The sequence below is a fragment of the Giraffa tippelskirchi genome, chromosome 6 (genome assembly GCF_054371585.1).
Source record: "Giraffa tippelskirchi isolate mGirTip1 chromosome 6, T2T-mGirTip1v1.2.pri, whole genome shotgun sequence".
NCBI classification, from domain to species: Eukaryota; Metazoa; Chordata; class Mammalia; order Artiodactyla; family Giraffidae; genus Giraffa; species Giraffa tippelskirchi.
In genome coordinates this window covers 5,073,972-5,093,793 of record NC_137280.1, presented here as the reverse complement: position 1 = coordinate 5,093,793, position 19,822 = coordinate 5,073,972, and the positions used below count along the sequence as shown (strand labels likewise).

Sequence of the window (19,822 nt, the reverse complement as noted above, 5' to 3'; positions counted from 1 at the left end):
CTGTGCAAACTAAATCAAATCACACATATGAAAACAGTTTGTAAATATCAATTATAACAGTAAAAGCAGGCCAAGCTTTGAAATAGATAAGCCTAATTCTAAGCCCAGCTCTGTTACTTACAAACCAGTTTAAAAAGAGCTCCATTTCCTCAGTCTCAAATGGAAATATTTATTCAACTTGAATTGCTGGCAGCAGGATTAGTCATACATATGAAAACACTAGTACAGTGCCTCCAGTAAAGAAGAAGAGTCATATGCCCTTAGAAGAAGCTAATTCCCTATAGACTGGACCTTGGAGGAAAAAATTAGAAGCTGTATATATAATATTCAGTGTAAAAAATATGCAATGTTAATACTCTTTCATCAAGCCTGAGATTTCTGTATCTCTGTACTTTTACACTTAGTTCTAGTTAATAGAATCCTTTTAAAATTTACCTATTGCTCTTAGAAGACAAGGGATTAACCCTTGGTATGGCATGATAGATATGAGGCTGAGGGCTACAGTCATCTGGGAGACAGAACATCCACAGGACATAAACCATGATACTTGTTGGGATATTGGCCCTCAGGTCTGATTTACACCTTTTGCAAAATCTGTTACCAAACTGTTCTGTATCTTATAGCCCTAGAATTATCCTTGTGCGGTCATCGTTTCATACGATGTGTCCGTTAAGATATCTGAACTTCAAAATGTTTAATGTTTTCTCTTTGGAAATGTAATCATTAATTTCAGAACATGCTGGTTAACACATCATAAATGACAGCTGCTTTTATGTATAAAAAAGCCTGAGCCCCTTAGCCATGACTCAGACTGAACTCCCCTCTCCAGGCACGACTGGATAGGAAATAACTTAGTGAACTTGGAGATGGGCAATAGATTCATCATCTCAAAGCACTGTGACTAAGGTTTGGCTTCATCACAGGAGACACACCCTGATATCAAGACTGGTTCCTTCTACCTAAGTGGCCGGGTCAGCATCCTTTCATTGCAACACATAATACGGTGCTCTCAGCGTCAGTAACTCTGTTCTGGGTGAGCAGGACTGCAATATGTTTCTAGGTCACACTTGTACATATGGAAAATACAGGAAGAGGGACATAAAGTGCACAATTCATGGAAAGTATGGGGGGAGGGCTCGTGAAATATATTAGGTGCACTTATTTCATTCCTCAGCAACACTCCTCAGTGAAAGGTGCTGATCCACCTTAACAAGCCCGCCAGTTCTTCACTGTGACATAGACAATAGGGCTGGGCTCAGGTGGAAGAACCTGCCTGCCAGTGCAAGAGACGTAAGAGACATGGGTTCGATCCCCTGGAGGAGGGCATGGCGACCCACTCCACTATTCTTGCCTGGGGAATCCCACGGTCAGAGGAGCCTGGCGGGCTACAGTCCATGGGGTCACAAAGAGTCGGACATGACTGAAGCGACTGAGCACAAAAGCAGATGATAGGGCCACGTAGGAGGTATTTTCCAATGTGTTAATTTTCAAATGAAAGCTTTTCTTGACTGCACTGATAAACGTTTCTGTGTTACCCCAGACAGATTCAATCCAGTGCTAATCCCATATGTTCAGGTGGGGCAGCCCTGCATCTAATCTGATTTCCTAAACAGGCTGTTGAGATTTAGAATCTCCCCATAAATATTCTGTTCCTTCTTCAAACTGGACATTTGGGGTAACATTCCTTACTCCCCTGAAGTTTCCCACTTTTTAAATAGAGGAAGTGAAAATTTAGGCAATTTTTAAAAGCAATTCATTTTGCTGTCACGAGCATTTTTTTTCCCATCTAGGAAAATAAAATATTGAAAAACGATTCCAAAGTCAGCATTGCTGGAACAGCACATTTTGAACAAGAATGCTGATCACTATGCATTTCTCAAACCCTTGGTAGCTCTGGAATCTTTAGCACTCTTCCCTAGTACTTAAGACTCTCGACAATCTTGGTCTAACCCATTTGTTTGGGTTAAAAATTCTTCAAACTCATTCGTCCTTTTCTATATCAGTGTCTTTGTTCCTACTCCTCTTTACATGGAAAAAGTATCTGTTCCCCACCAATCGCTAAATGCTGAAATCCTTCCCATCCTTTAAGGCCAATATTCAAATATTTATTTTAAGCTTTTAAAATATCTCTAGCTAGAAGTGATATCTTTCTTCTGTCTCTAAAGCCCTGTATTTACATTTATCTTGGTGTGAAGTTAATTTTCAATATACGTTGGCAGGAGCCATGGCGAACACGGGGAGGAGCTAGCTCATTCATTCACAAATATTTATTATATATCTAAGGAGCTAAGACCTGGATTCAGCATGAACTCTGTCACTATGCAATTGTGTAATCTTGGGTAAGTGATTTCACATGTTCGTTTCAAATGTAATTATTTACAGATAATTCCTACTTATCTTTATTACTTACAATATCCTTAGAGACTCTGTTCATTTTTTGTGGTCTCCAAGAGGCCTGAACTGCCCTTGCCCAGAACAAGGGCCCAGTGATGTTTTCCCTCAATGGATGAATATGTTTTCTCCTATGTTCAGACAAGTATGTTAACTCTGATAGTCACTGGGTAAAAAGGATGAAGGAGAAAACGGGTACTTTTCCTAGGGATCATAGCTGCTTATTCCTTGCTTTTCCTATATTTTTCTATTGAGAAGAATAACATTAGCGAGATGGCGTCAATGCTGCCTCTTCTGTAGCAGTGTATGTCAATATTACAGAAATTGATAGGAAAACGCCAATGGGGTGATGGTTCTGCTTGTCCATTAGACAGTTAAACGTGCTGTGAGTGTCTAGTACAGGCTGTTCTCCATCTGGTCAAGAACAGTGACTGGTGAATCTCATGTTTATTATATTAAAAACACCAGTCACAACGGGTTTTGGAGAATCTTATTTCTTCCAATGAGGAAAGAAAAAAAGAAACAGCTGAGAAGATAGGGAGAGGAACAAAACATTCCAAATTCTTGGAGTATGAGAGAGTAATCTGCTAATAACTAACAAAATCTAGAACCTACACAGTTATGGACAAAGCAATTTCACTTCTGGAAATCCCTCGTCTTACTTGAAATAACAAAGAAATAAAATAAACTATATGGACAAAAGAGGGAACGGAATACAATGTATGCTTTAAAATAAGATAGATCTGTGTGAGTTAGGGGCTTTCCAGGTGGCTCAGTGGTAAAGAATCTGCCTGCCAATGCAGGAGACAGGAGTTTGATCTCTGGGTCAAAAAGATCCCCTAGAGAAGGAAATGGCAACCCACTAAAGTATTCTTGACTGGAAAGTCCCATGGACAGAGGAGACTGGTGAGCTACAGTCCATGGGGTCACAAAAGAGTCAGATACGACTTAGCCACTAAACAACAACATCTGTAGAAAATTCTTAATATCAATAGGTTACACTAAAAAAAAGACACATTGTAAACAAAACATCATATAATATAACTGTTCTAAAAAAATTAAAACCAACTATGTATATTTTATATATTGGTTTAGATATAAATATATGCATACATGTACACTTTTTTCATGTTGAGAGAAATTCGAAAAGGTGTACATAAAATTTATGAGTGCTTCCTTCTGGGCTTTGGGAAATAGGTACTGAAGTATAGTCTTCACGTATAAAACCTCTGTTCCATGTTTCTAAAAAGCCCCCTCAGAGGACTGTTGTGAGAATTAAATTTCATGCATGAATAGTGACCGTAGGGCTTCCCAGGGGGCTCAGTGGTAGAGAATCCACCTGCCAATGCAGGGAACTGGGGTTCGACTCCTGGGCGAGGAAGATGCCCTGGAGAAGGAAATGGCAGCACATCCCAGTATTCTTGCCCGGGAAATCGCATGGACAGGAGCCTGGCAGGCCATTCCATGGGCTCTCAAAGAGTCAGACATGACTTTAGCAGCTAGACAGCAACAAAGTGACTGTCAAATTGTTGGGTTTGCAGAGAGCACTAAATACATTTTTTAATAAAAGCTATTTTTAAAAATACAGGTGCTTCATTTTAAATTAAAAAAATAAAATAAACAAGATAAAATACAACTAAGGCAGCGGTTATCTGAATTAGAACCAGGGTTATGGGACAGGCTCAAGTCTTACAACAATTGCCGGGGAAGGAGCCGAGTCGGAAAATAGGGTTCCTGGGGGGTCAATCGCGCCCCCTGGTGGTTGACTGCCGCCTAGCCAGAATGCATCTACCTTGATTTCTCCCTCTGGGGAGAACTGTTGTAGCATCCTAGGGTCTTTTACGCCCATGACCTTAGCATCCTTAATCTTTAGACACTACTTTTGCTGTTATCAGTTAAGTGGCATGGGCAACCCAGCAGCAGTACTGGTTAAGCCTATGTCTCTGCTCTCTCCGCTAGCTTTTTCCCTCCTGGCCGTGTACAAACAGGGTCCCATCCTTCCAACCTCAGTCTCAGCATTATCTCCTTTATGCAAACTTTTCTCACTTTCACGGGTGATAAGGCCTTAATGTGTAAAGCTAGCTGTATTGAGCAAATGTATGTAGATGTACTGTGTGTGTGGATTTATTTATATATGATCTATGTACAAATTTTTCAGTGAGCTTCCCCAATGGCACTAGTGGTAAAGAATCCACCTGTCAATGCAGGAGACGCAAGAGACACGGGTTCCATCCTTGGGTTGGGGAGATCCCGTGGAGGAGGGCACAGCAATCCACTCCAGTATTCTTGCCTGGAGAATCCCATGGACAGAGGAGCCTGGCGGGTTACGGTCCATGGGGTCACAAAAGTTGGGCACAACTTAGCTACTAACCCATCACCATGCTTGGTTTAATTCTCTGCTGTTGGTCTCTTGAAATTACTGTTTTTTAACAAGGGCCATGTATTTTCATTTCACTGGGCCTCATGAAACACATAACTTTCAATTAACACTTAGACTCTATATTATATATGTGTTTTTTAGTTAAACTTGCAACTCTATTGTATATAATTATTATTTTAGATGAGGAAAAGGCTTTGACTGACTAAGGAACTTTTCTGGTGTGTTATGGACTCAGAGCCTACCTACTGGCTGTAAGAATTTCTCATGTACATCAGGGTCACCAGAGGGCCTACTGAAAGTATAGATTCCTACGTTGCAGTCCAGGACTTACTAAAACCTGATTTTTAGAGACAAGATCTCAGAATCTACGCCTTAAGTAACTCTTCCACTGGCTTAGAGAAGCAAGTCCGTATTCAATTCATCTCCAGTCTTAGAACCTAGCATAAGCCTTCACTCATAGCAGTCACTTAATAAAGGTCACGCTGATTAATTAGGCTTCCCTTATGGCTCGGCTGGTAAAGAATCTGTCTGCAATGAGGGAGACCTGGGTTCGGTCCCTGGGTTGGGAAGATCCCCTGGAGAAGGGAAAGGCTACCCACTCCAGTATTCTGGCCTGGAGAATTCTCAAAGAGTTGGACACCATGGAGTGACTTTTACTCACTCACTCATGCTGATTAAGTATCATTCAGTTACAGAAAGACCAAGTATTGCTTTTGTAGAACAGCACCCGTGTTTTCAATTCCAGCACTTGGAGAATTTTACACAAAGAAGGTCTCATCAGCAGCTGGACTAGAGACATTTCTGCTTCTCCCATTGAACACTCACATAGAATCTCTGGATATAAAACCTTTAAGTTGGTGCAATCTGTAAAATTTCAGAAGACCTTTTCTGGCTAAAGAGTCAGTATCACAAATACACAGTGCTGTCAGTTGGATACTATTCAACCTGATAATTTTATTGGGACTGTTATTCTTGAAATCAGAATTTAACAAATTAAATACTTTGCAGACTTGGAGGTAAGGAAGAAATAAAACACATCTGGAATGCCTATACAGTCATTTAAAAATACTAGAAAAAAACTTTTGACTTGAAAAAATTCTGGTAATAGATATTAAAGCTTAAGTTATTTTACAGAGTGATCTTAATTCTTTTAAAATGTATGAGTATAAAAATATGTCAAATCATGGTGAGACTAAGGATAATTTATTAACTTAATTTTATCTAACTGAAACAGGCTTCTTATTCTTTTTGATTAGAAATAAAACAAAACCCTTTATCTTATTTGCAAATGCTTTTCTCCCTCAGCTTAGGATCCCAGGAATCATTGATTGTCTTCTCTCATTGCATCATAAGTCAAGATGCTAAATTCTGTCAGGTCTACGTATCAAATGCGTCTAACCACTGTCTCCTTCTTCCTATCTCTACTATCGATATTTTCAATATTTAAAATAGCTTCCTCTATAGTTTCTCTGCTTCAGGTCTCATTTCTTCAATGCATCTTTCACAATACCAGCAGAATCATCTTCCTAAAATATGTAGTGGATCATTCGCCTTTACTTTTCAAGACAATGAGAGTTGAAAAGCAAAAACAAACAAGAAAAAGTAGCATCTTTGAAATGCTCTTTGGAAAACCTAATGTCACATCGGAGAAGGAAATGGCAACCCACTCCAGTACTCTTGCCTGGAAAATTCCACGGATGGAGGAGCCCCGTAGGCTAGAGTCCATGGGGTCGCAAAGAGTCGGACACGACTGAGCGACTTCACTTTCTTTCTTTCTATAGTTCCTTTTGGAGAGGGAAATGGCAACTCACTCCAGTGTTCTTGCCTGGAGAATCCCATGGACGGGGGTCCTGGTGGGCTGCAATCTGTGGGGTTGCAAAGAGTTGGACACGACTAAGCAACTAACACACACACACACAATGTCACATCTTAGGGTCTCTATTACTTACTAACAAAAAGGACGTGGGTGTTTGAAGCAGGAGGAGGTAGCACCCTTCCTGAAAAGCTTCCCTCGACTGACTGTCGCTGGTGGAGACAGGTCAGGGCCCTGCATCGGCCAGCCTCTTGTCTCACTCCCCAGTCATGCTCCTGCTCTTGTCTGGGCTCCAGCCGCGCCTGAGACGACTTTTCACCTCCAGGTACACAGTCTTCTCATGTCTCACTTACGCAGTGTATTCTTTCAATCTGATGCCCACCTGACATACCGGTTCAAATTCTACATTCTCTGCAAAATCTTTCAAAATCAGGATTAGTCATTTCACCCTCCAGATTCCTCCAGTTGGATGTTCAAGTCTCTATTACAGCTGCCCTGTAATTCTGTCATCTTTCACCCTTTGTGGACACATATACCTGCTCCATTAGAATGTGAGTTCTTATTGACCCAGAATTATGTTATTCATGTTTTGACTAACAAGTGATGGGGTAACCAAGTTTGTGATCCAGTTTGTGGAGGACTCTGGTGAAGAATCTGCCTGCAATGCAGGGGACCCCAGTTCAATTTCTGGGTCGGGAAGATCCGCTGGAGAAGGGATAGCCTACCTACTCCAGTATTCTTGCCTGGAGTGTTCCATGGACTGTATGGTCCATGGGGTCGCGAAGAGTCAGACACGATTGAGCGACTTTCACTTCCTCATCTTAGCACCAAAAGACGTGATTCTGAGAAACCTTTTAGGGCAAACCGAGCTGTACAGCCAAAGTACAACACAATGCAAAACCCGTGGAGAGTTAAAGTGTCACTGAGAGAGTCAAGGAGTTTTGATTCACGTTTATAAATGAATCTCTAAGGATTTCTTCACTGTGTGGATCTTAACCTATGATTCTTGGTTGATGTTACTGTGAAGTATTGAAGATTATATTTCCTTGGTTATCCTATGTTGAGAAAATTCATTTTAAGGATTAATAAAATTTAAAGCTTAAAAAATTCAATTAGTATTTTGAATATTAAAATATTTTAATCAGAGAGCTAATCTCAAAAGATCGAAGTTGAAATGCTGCTGGAAAGTGTTGAGTAGGAGGGAAGAAAAACAAAACAATCCAAGCCTATATTACATAGTCTCTTCATTAAAATGCTATAGGATTCATTCCTTTGTTTCACACCACTGTGTATAATTATAGTACACAAAACCTCCAGATCTTCCTGCGATTAGGCATTTTAAAATACCCATTCCAGATTTTCCAAATGAGTTTCACATATACGGTAATTATATCACATCAATGTACAATGCTTGTAAATTCATATTGCATTTATCATACCACTTAAAATATAGACCATTTCTATTAGAGTTGGCTTAATCATTTTCATAATGATACCCTGGGAATTTCCTAGTAGGGCAGGAAGTAAGCCTACTTGATGGCAGTTCACAGGTGCTAGAGAGACACTTGACTTTGCAATACGTTGTAAAAGAGAAATAAGAAAAACTTTCAGAACTATTGAACACTTGTCCTGCGCACATACACCTTTTGTTTTGGTAACATATCTCCGGGCACTGCTGGATGCTGGCAGGCCACATGAATGGTGGGGGAAACCATGGACCGAGATTCAGAAGACCTAGGCTTCGGTGTGATTCCTTTGGTCTCTGACAAGAAGATAACGCTATTCATTGTAATGAACTGTGGCAAAAGACTCATGAGAAGAATTGTGAAAGTGCCGTCCAAGTCATAAGGTTGGGGCACCGTAATGGGACATTTTCAATTAGGGGTGCACATCTGAATAACCCCTGTGCCTTCCAAAATACAGGTGGGCCCCACCCCCAGGTCAGCGAGGTCAGAATCTCCTGGGAGAGGGATCAGGAATATACTTCTGTTCTAAAGGCCCACAGATACTTCTGATTTGCTTGCCTTTTTACAAACTATGGAGTGAGTGCAGGACCATCAGCTTTCTAGAATGATGGACCTACACCAAATGCTTTCCAAATCTCTTAATAATGCTCTGACTTTGAAATACACATCGATTCATTGAGCCTCTGCTTCTCTAATTTAAAAACTGGAGGTATAAACACTTCTTTGCATGGTTCTGGTGCAAAGATGTAGGTAAAACATCTAGGTCTGATGTCTGATAAGAAACCTAAACATCTGGGGTCTGATAAGTAATTTAAATACCTGAAGATAATAAGACAGAAGGGAGCGTTAGAGACCGTGGCTAACTGGAGAATGCGAGCCTTAATGAGACATATTTTTTAATATTACTGTAAAGACTACCCTAGTCACATAAATGGAGAAGGCACTGGCGACCCACTCCAGTACTCTTGCCTGGAAAATCCCATGGACAGAGGAGCCTGGGGTCTAAGAGTCGGACACGACTGAGCGACTTCACTTTCCCTTTTCCCTTTCATGCATTGGAGAAGGAAATGGCAACCCACTCCAGTGTTCTTGCCTGGAGAATCCCAGGGATGGTGGAGCCTGGTGGGCTGCCGTCTATGGGGTCACACAGAGTGGGACACGACTGAAGCGACTTAGCAGCAGCAGCAGCAGCAGCAGCAGCAGCAGCAGTCACATAAAACACATCTATAGGAATGACATCTGGTTTTTAGCCCTAACATACCGTTCAATAAATAACCAATCCTCAAGTACCATACATTAATTAAATGTAAGATATAAAATCCTGAATTGTCTGAAAGTATGTTTCTATATGCAGGTGTAGGATGCTGCTAGATACAGGATTATATATTGATTCAGCAAATATTCAGTGTTCATTATTTACTAATGAGTCCAGATAGAGATGCTTAAAAGAACTAGTTCAAAGAGTTTACCATCAAGAGAGAGAAAGAGAGAGAGGAAGAAGATGAATTAAAACATTTCCATTACTAACAATACTAATACTGCCAAAACTATGCTTCCGTGTCCATTTTTGCATTAACATTCTACCCAGGTATCTGTGACTATCTATACATACTTATATACAGCTTTTAAATATCACTAATGACTAAAATATTTGGAGTTTTAAGTAACTATTTTTAGAAACAGTATATTTTAACTAGATCTATATGATAGTTTGTTGGAAATAAGAAGGCTTCCTTAATTAATCTAAGGTTCCTTCTAGGTTTAAGATTCTATAGTTAGAAAACAATAAATCATGGAACCATCACATAAGAGGAACCACTGACCAAATGACTCAGAGTCATTCTTAGAGCATTTCTTAGAGCATTTGGGGAAAATTTTCATCATGTGAGATTGTATCTCAACCTAAAAAGTACAAAACCTGGCAGCTTTCTGATTTAGTTAAGATTGGACTTCCCTCTGTCTTCATCACAGGTCAGCTTTTCCACACTCATCTAAAATCTGAGCAAAATAATTCTGCAAAGCCTACTGCTAACATTTATTTCAAATCACTTTTTAGTGATTTGGGCAAGTTCCTGATCTTAAGTTTTCATTTCCTCATCCTTAAAACGGTGATGACCAGAACTGAGTAAGACTTGTCACTGAAGACTCCATAATCTGACTGGAATTTTCTCCCCTAGCCTCCCTTCCCCATTCCTCTCCTCTTTCTGCACAGCCTGCTCCAGCCAAAACTGACCGGTTCTTACTCACGCAGCGGCCTTCCCAGGCCTTCCCTGAGGCTTCAACCTCAGCCTTCTCCCAAATCTCCAATTTCTACTCCATTTCCAGCCTTGGCAACAACGTCGGCCCTTCTGGGAAACCTTTCCAGAATCTTTCTCAAAAAAAATGCTTGGGCTTTGGACTGAGTCAGACCCAGGTTCATATCTGATTTTCATTCTCACTAGTTGTTTATTGGTGGATTCTCTTAAAACGTCAGCATCTATATCTTGTCTATAAACAAAATCCCAGACTGTTAGGAGGCTAGATTGCACAAACAAGGAACACAGGTGCTAACAACATGTCTCAAGTACATCAATGATTACTTCCTGCCTTGAACTGTGATCATTCCTTCTAACTGCTTACTGGATCGTTATTTTGGAAAAACAATTTGAGCTGGATCCCTGCTCTCATTCTTCACACCAAAATAAATTTTAGATGAATCAAAATTTTAAATGTAAAAAGTGAAACAACAACAACAAAAGAATGGAAGAAAAGACAGGTGAATTTACTGATGCTTTGGAGTGAAGGCTTTTCTAAGCAGGACACAATAATCAAAAGATTGTACAATAAAAAGACTGATGGTAACTAAATAAAAAATTTCAATATTCCTACAGCAAACAATTTAAAAAAAATTAAGTTATATCAAACTGATGAAGGGCTAACTTTCTTAATTTATAAAGAGTCCTCATATATCAACAAAAAAATGCTGCATACTCTAATAAGAAAAATAGACAAAGAATTTGCTCAGGTAGCAAATACACATGACTAGTAAGTGTGAAAAGATATTCCTTTTTGCCAATAAAGAAATATGAAAAGTGAAAGTCAGTTGTGTCCGACTCTTTGCCACCCCATGGATTGTATCCTGCCTTTGTCCAAAGAATTCTCCAGGCAAGAATACTGGAGGGGGTAGCTAGTCCCTTCATTCCCTTCTCCAGGGGATCTTCCCAACCCAGGGATCGAACCCAGGTCTCCCACATTACAGGTGGAGTCTTTAGGCCCTGAGCTACCAGGGAAGCCCAAGAATATTGGAGTGGGTAGCCTATTCCTTCTCCAGGGGATCTTCCTGACCTAGGAATTGAACCGGGGTCTTCTGTATTATAGGTCGATTTTTTTTTACCAGCTGAGCTACCAGGGAAGCCCATAAAGAAATATAAATTAAAGCAAAGAGATAGTTTTTAACCTATCGTTAGGGTAAAAATGAAAAAGATAATATCTGATGTTGGTAATGGTGTAGGGGCACAGGCCTTCTCATGCACTGTTTTGGGGGTACAAATTGGTGCTACTTCTGTGGCGTTCAACTTAGCAAATTTTCTAAAATAAACAAAGGGACATTCCTTTGACTCACTCCTTGCACTGCTAGAAATTAAGCTTAGAAATAAATTCAAGACCTACACTATAATGAGTTAGAGCTAGTTGCAAAACTTTTGGTAATAGAAAAAAAAGTTATTTGTTAATCAGTTCAGTCGCTCAGTCATGTCTGACTCTCTGTGACCCCATGGACTGCAGCACACCAGGCCTCTCTGTCCATCACCAACTCCCAGAGTCTACTCAAACTCATAATAACGCCTGATAAATTGAGTTAGAATGCATACCAAACATGGACTTCTACACAGTTATTAAAAATGCATGACATGGATGAGGATATTTCTAACAAATATTAAGCGGGAAAAAAACTGATATCATCTGTATGAATTGAAATGCGGGAGTAGGGAGTAATGTGGGAGTAGTATGTATCAACATACATACACAATGCAATTTTTTTTTAGAAAAATTATACGAAACTAAGAAGTGCTTACTTTTAGGGAGAATTGTGTGGGGAGGAAGGGGATAGGCTGAATGGAGGGATATTTTTATTATATGCCTTTCTCAACCAGTCTATGGCCTGGATGTAGTAATCATAGCTGTATATTAATCTAAATTATATGTACATGATAGACAGCTCATCCGTTGTGGGCGTTCCTTCTCAGCTTATCAGCTAAGGCAACTAAAGGGGCCCAAAGTTTTGAGCACCGGATATAGTTTGTTAACTAGTTTGAGAAATACAATTTACTATTGTGTAGAAATTCAAACACTTTTTAGAAAGAATGGCCTTCACACCGAAAGACTGGAACCACTGCTGACGGCGAGGGATAAAAATAAGACGCGTCTAACTATGATGGGAGTGCCTTATTCTGTTGAAGGGGTACGTTTGACTTTAAGAAAGATCTGTGATATTTCAACCCCACCCTGACAAGCGATCTGAAAATGTGGCGTAGTATCTACCTTTAGTTCCAACAGCTGGAATGTTCCAAGCACCAGCAGCCCTTACCACTGCTTAGAGTGAATGACCATCACCACCTACCTAATCATGTTTATAAGCAAATGAAATAAATAAATGAAATCTATTTTCTAACAGTGAAAATGTGGCTCTATGCTCTTCCCTGGTAGCTCAGACGGTAAAGAATCTGCCAGCAATATGGGAGACCTGGGTTTGATCTCTGGGTCGGGAAGATCCCCTGGAGAAGGGAATGGCCACCCACTCCAGTATTCTTGCCTGGAGAATTCCGTGGGCGGAGGAGCCTGGCGGGCTACAGTCCATGGGGTCGCAAAGAGACTGGGGACGGAAGATAAGACACGCTCTTATCAGTTCTCAGATCTGAATGCATTCAAACTTACAAACAGCAGACGTGGTCTTGAACTTCAGGCCAGCCTAACCCCACCCGGAACTCTTAGGGGTCGTTTGCACTCATCCTGGGGAGGAGCAAGGCCCCCGGTGTCACTTACGTCATGTATGTGAAAAAGGTGCTTAGCGGCTCCAGGGAGTGGTTCCGGAAATAGGCAAACTCGCCGCACAGCTTTTTCCTCATCTCCGTGTCAATAACGGAAACAGTAAGAGGAGTGGCTTGATTAGCCAAGAAGTTGCCATAATCCGTGGTCTGGAGGTGAATTTTCAGATCTGAAATTAAATAAAGCACCAGATCAGGCTAAATTTGGAACATGCATGAAAAAGCTTTACAACACTGACTGAATTTACGGTAACTTTATGACAGTTTATTGACTGTTTATTATTTATTTGGTTGCACTGTTCTTCGTTGCTGCCTGTGGGTTTTCTCTAGTTGTGGTGACTTTTCCTGCTGCAGAGCACAGGCTCTGGCGCATGGGCTTCAGGAGCTACAGCCCGTGGGCTCAGGAGCTGTGACTTGCAGGGCCCAGGGCATGCAGGCTTCAGTAGTTGTGACTCAGGGGCTTAGCTTCTCCCCAGCATGTGGAATCTTCCCGGACCAGGGATGGAACTCCTGTCTCCTGCATTAGCAGGTGGGTTCTTATCCACTCTACCACCAGGCAAGTCTGAAAATGCATATTTAATTATTACTATCCTATTAGACCTTAATATAAGGTCTACATATGATTTAGACTTGAATGTTAATCTCTAAAGCAATAAAAGATTCACTGTTAATGCAGATAATTGAAAACAATTTTTAATTACATAAGGACTCTAGAATTATTTAGCACAGTTGAAAAGAACATTAGAAACCACCTAGTCCAGAGATTGCAAATTGGTTTTAACTGAGCCAACGTAGTCGTCTGGAAATAGTGCCAGGAAAACTGTTTGAGGATACTAAGCCTCCATCCCAGCTTGATGGCAAAGGAAAGTTTATTACTGATATTTACCCTGCAGATGAAGAAATCGAGTCTCAGTGGGTCTAACTGGGTTTTAACATCAAAAAACGAAGATCATGGCATCTGGTCCCATCACTTCATCAATCATGTTGAGAAACTGACTCAAAGCCAGTATCATACCTTAAAAAAATCTGTATTTTATTACCAATCAATTAAATCAGATTATCAGTTATTCTGTTACTTAATTCTGTCTGGTGGAATTATTTAACCTCACTCATCTGAATTTCAAAATACCTGGATAATACTTCTGGCACACCTCCTGTCCTGGGATATTACAAAGTCTTAATATGTTAACTCCAAAGGGGCAGTTCCAGTTTCTTAGTAATACCTTTTATCTTTTGGTTCCTTGTGTGATACCCAACATAAGTGTCTTAAGTATCTGAACATCAGAAATGTCTTTGGCACCATCTAGCACATGACTGGAGTCAATAGAGCATCCTAGACCTTATTGTAATTTTCATTCAAACATTTATTGAGTATCTATTATGTGCTGTTACCACAGGAGACAAGACATATTCCTCATCTTCAAGGAAACTCATAATCTGGTGGAGGTAGAGGCACGAAAAAACAGATGATGCAACCAAGTAAGTTCAGGGGTAAAGATAAGAACCTTGATTTATGGGAACATAGAAAATGACTCGATGGACATGAGTTTGGGTAAACTCCGGGACTTGGTGATGGACAGGGAGGCCTGGCGTGCTGCCGTCCATGGGGTCGCAAAGAGTCGGACACGACTGAGCGACTGAACTGAGCTGAGAAAATGAGAGCAAGACTCAGAGGATGAAAGGCCAAGGGGAGCTTCCAGAAGAAGGTTAAGCCGGAGACAAGCCTTCAAGCGCTACGCAAGAGTGCAAGGAAGGCCTTCCATGCATTCGTGCAGGTGGGGAGGGGGCAAGCAATTCACAGCAGCTCAGTGCTGTTGAGGAGCTGAGTAGGAGAGAAGGAGGGGTAAAGAAATGAAGCCAGAGACATACGCAGGGGCTGTCCCCAGGAAGACTTGGTGTGACATCCTTGACCCTGAGGATAACGGGGAGCCCCTGTGGGTGATGAGCTAATCGCTCTGGTAGCTGATGGGGGAGGGGCATTTGCGCTCAAGTGGTTCTTGAGTCTCAGCAGACAGGCATTCTTTAGGGTCTGGAGTAGATCATGCATCAGAAATGCTCTTCATCTGACTGACCGCAGAATTTATTTGCTCAATTACCTATTTAATTAGCTTAATTCAAAAAAAAAAAGTACTCTTTTGCTATGTCTTGCTTGGCTTTTATTTTGACAGTCCAGATTTTTATACAGTTTGACAGTGTGCAGTCTCAGCATGGAGAAATATTTGCCCACAAGAGTGACACAAATGGTATTTCTTCCAAAACCGTGATATATGGCTCACGCGACATACGTTTCTCTTAAGCAAAATAACTTCCAAACCTTTCAGCAGCCAGTGAGATTCTGAAATTAAATGTCTCAAGTGTTTCAGACCCTGCTTAAGCAAGCTTGTAAAACTGTGGTTGGTGGAGAGACAGTTAAGATAAGAGGAGCCTCGCCTCCCCACCCCAAGGTGATCCAAGGGACCCTTGAAATCAGATCCGGAGAAAATCCTAGCTTGAAACATCTGCTCTGAGTTAGTATCATTATCTTTCAATGATAACAGTCATGCTGACACCTTTATAGTTTTAAAAATGGGGTCACATTTTTTTCCTCACATTTCCCCAAGTGCTTATCTAAACGTGTGTGCCTACGGGCTCAGTCGTGTCCGACTCTTTGCGATCCCACGGACTGCAATCCACCAGGCTCCTCTGTCCGTGGGACTTTTCTAGGCAAGAATACTGGAGTGGGTTGCCATTTCCTGCTCCAGGGGATCTTTGCCAAGCCAGGGGTAGAACTGGCGTCTCCTGCATCTCCTATACTGGCAGGGTGATTCTCGCTGAGCCACCTGGGAAGCCATGCTTATCTTAAGAGGTATGTGATAAATAGAGCTTTGTGGTCAGATACATTTGGAATAAATAAGCTTAACTGCAGGAACTGAAAGCCTTTATAACATTAACTTGAAAGACTTCTTTGGAAAGAGTTTGGTACACAACTTCCCAAGCCACTAGAAAACAATGCAGCCACCCACTGAGCACACTTGGGAAAATTACACTCTTTTTTTATCCAGAGTCGTGTGGCAAGTGGCACTTTTTCTTTTTTATTCAAATGAGGAACTATGAGATCACTGCCAACTAAATCCGTTTTATAGGTCCCAAACACAATAGCACGACGGGAATAGATTCAGCTATTATAACAAATATCTGAGTATATCACACAGAGTATAATAGCATATATGCTTATGTGCCTGCATGCGTGTACAAAGAGTCATAATGTGAAAATGCTTCCTCTGTGGGTTGCAGTCACTGGGTTCAGGGAATTACCTAAGATCTCTTGACTAGAGAGGAAGGAAAACTCTCTGGTTGCTATCTTTTCTCTGTTGGTTTGTTGGGTAGTTCATTTTTCTTTCCTGTGCAGGTTCCTGTGGGAGCTCTTTAAAAATGAATGTCCAGACTGTTCACACTCCAGGTAGGTTTATGCCAAGGCAGCACCTGTACTTGTGAAGGATGCTATCTTTGAGCAGCCCCCTAACTCTTCCCCACACTCTGCTTGATGCTGAACTTATGGAAATTACCTGACCTTTCTGAACTCAGTTTTCTCACCTTCAAAATGGGTTAGAATGTATGCTTTTTGGGTTACAGTGGGGCTTTACAAAGATATTGTAGATGAAGACCTTCTTTCCCCCCTTACTTGTACCTATCTACTTCCAAAATAATTTGACTTGGTTGGCTAAGACTTTGATTTTTATTCCCTAACAATATATTACCATCATACCTTAAATTAGTTACTTAAATTTGAATAAATCTATCAGCATTTTTAAAGCCGGATGCTTCTTCCTTCATTTTTGCTAAGGTATTGCCGTTCTCACGGTGATAAAACTTCAAGTCCTCTTTGAAGATTTATTAACTCCAAATCCCCTGCACTGTTTCTGAATATCTTCCCAGATTTCCTCTCCTTATATCCCCAGTTTAGAACGACCATATCATAAACCTAGACCTCCGTGGCAATCTCTTAATAGATTCTCCCAGGTTTGTTTCCCTTCTGTACTCCATGCCTCAAACTTTAATCTTTCCTAAGAAATGTTTGGATTTTAGAATGAACCTCTAAGTAGCGTGGAGCTACTGAATTTTAGGCAGATTAAAAGCAACTTGCAAATTATTTCTATTTTACCACTGACAGATGATTTTAACATACAATATAAGCCTTAACAATAATCCCCGTTTTATAGATGAAGAAGCCAAGACTCAGAGAAATAACTTGTACATCTTTCCATGCATACAAGTATTTGACTGAAGATTCGGACATGCCTCTCTCCTCTCTCAATATTCTGAAGCTCCATAATTAGATCTTCTGTGGCCCTCAAAACTTTTCCCAGCCTAAACTCCTGCGTTATTGTAGTGCTCTAGTATCATGGGCAACCGCTTTACCCTCACCAGTATGCTTTTATGTTTTTCTATTTATAGTCCATTAATTCTCCCCAAGAGCCTAGAACGTCTTATCTCAACTCCCCTGACCCCACCTCCAGTTCCCCATTTCACTGGCATTGTCCCAACCCACTGTCCTTCAAGATTCAGTTTACTTTCAAATATGTCCTCTATCTATAAACTCTTCTTAAATTTTAATAGTTTTTATGTATTTATAGATGCTTGTTTCCAAAACAAACCAGTGCTCTTTGAAGGAGAGCAGAATCAACAACAGAGTCATACACCAAACACGATCACCCACCACCGAGATCACCCACCACCGAGAGACGAGACGGGAAGGGTCATTTTAGAAATTCGAAGGGCTAGAAGAAGAGGGTAAATTAATTCTTGTTGTATATACGCAGCAGTTCAGGCGGTGTTCTTATGACTCCCTGGGAATTCTCATGATCTACAGTTTACAAAACATTTTCAGAAATTTCTGATTCCCTCAGTAACTGGGAGTTAGGCCAGGGAGATACCATCTACCAGAGAGGAAAGCCCCATGGCTAAAAGTTAAGCAGCCGGCTTAATATCCCAGGGCCAGAAAGCAGAGTCAGGACTTAAACATGCAGACATGTCTGTTGTGTATTTTCAGATTCTTACTAAGCAAAACACAGCCTTAGGGTGGGGAAGCTAAGAGATTAAAAAGGATATGGTGTGGTTTCTAGCCTTTAAAAAAAGTCTTTAAGTTCAGTTTTATCAAGGTATAACCAACGAATAAAATTCTAAGGCATTTAAAGTATCCATCGTGGTGATCTGATAGACTCTATCGGGGTGAAAGGATTCTCCCACCTCTATGAGCAGACGCATTTATAGTGTCTGCCCTTGAGAAGCCTATAATTTAGGAGGAGATAGGTTCATTTATTCATTCAGGAGTTAAGCCCTTAACTGTGACCACTCAGGGGACTAGACAGATAAATGAGGCACATGTCCTGTCCCAGAGCGAAATACTTATGCACATATCACAGAAGCTGCACAGAATTAGGTACATTACACGGCAGAGTAAAGCACAAAATTGAGACTTGTCGATTGTATCCCAATAGGGATGAGTAGAAAAGGGTTTATAGAGAAAGTGACTTCGAACGGAGACTTCAAAGAGGAATGGGCATTCTCCGGGCAAGTAAGACGCAGAATGGAATTTGTGGCTGAAGGAATAACTCTAGAGAAAGGCAGAAGGGCTCTGAGGAAACGCTTACCAGGTAGAGACGGGATGGTAACTGGCCAGTTAGCTCAGTTGGTTAGCTGCTGCTGCTCAGCTGCTCCAATCGTGTCCGACTCTGTGCGACCCCATCGACTGCAGCCCGCCAGGCTCCTCTGTCCATGGGATTCTCTAGGCAAGAGTACTAGAGTGGGTTGCCATGCCCTCTTCCAGGGGATCTTCCAGACCCAAGAATCATACCCAAGTCTCCTGCATTGCAGGCAGATTCTTTACTGTCTGAGCCACCAGAGAAGCCACACTTGGTTAGAGTGTGGTGCTGATAACGCCAAGGTTGCTGGTTTGATCCTCGTACAGGCCAAGCTGTCTAGCCTTTAAACTAAGTTAAGTTTATCCTGCCTGATGAAAGTATTTTTGAACACTGACAGTATTACATATGCATTTTTAATACAAGGGAGAGAAAATAAGTACTGTAATTAGGGCTTCCTGGGTAGCTCAAATAGTAAAGAATCTGCCTGCAATTCGAGAGACCTGGGTTCCATCCCTGAGTTGGGACGATGCCCTGGAGAAGGGCATGGCAACCCACTCCAGTATCCTTGCCTGGAGAATCCCACGGACAGAGGAGCCTGGTGGGCCCCAGTCCATGGGGTCCCAAAGAGTTGGGCATGCCTGAGTGACTGACACCTTCATTTTCACATAATTAGAGGTACAAATAATGTGTAAAGGAGACTGGTGAAAGCCCTTTGAAATAAGAGTCTTCCTTCTATAAGAGTTTTTTTAAAATTTAGACTACCTTTTAATAGATAGTCGGTATAAGGTCTCCTACTTGTCAACTACGTATCCACACCCCTGCCACTCATTACTAGCCCCAGTAGCTACTATTTTTAGTTCCATATGAATCCTTTCACAATTTCTTATTTCTTCTCTTTTTTTTGTAGTTGTAGGATATTACATTACATAACTGTTCCATAATTTATTTAACCAGCTCCCTTACAGTGGACATTTATTTTTCATTTTCTGCCATTCCCAACGGTGCTACATGAAGTCCCAGGCCAAGTGTACATGCATTTAGAATTTTGAGGCCCAACCGCTCTCATTAAGGGGTTCTTATTCTTTCAATATTTTTATTCTTTAGAGTGGGAGCCCTTTTAGGGCAGGGCA

The 19,822-nt window shown here is 41.1% G+C and overlaps 1 protein-coding gene across 1 annotated transcript in view; it reads right to left on the bottom strand.

Annotated features, from left to right (window-relative positions):
- Window positions 1-19,822, bottom strand: part of ATP6V0D2 (ATPase H+ transporting V0 subunit d2) — a 48,912-nt gene that overhangs the window by 23,303 nt on the left and 5,787 nt on the right. Inside the window, exon 2 of the mRNA XM_081504286.1 lies at window positions 13,070-13,241. Within this exon, the coding sequence (XP_081360412.1) occupies window positions 13,070-13,241 (172 nt within the window). The remainder of the gene's footprint in view (window positions 1-13,069; window positions 13,242-19,822) is intronic.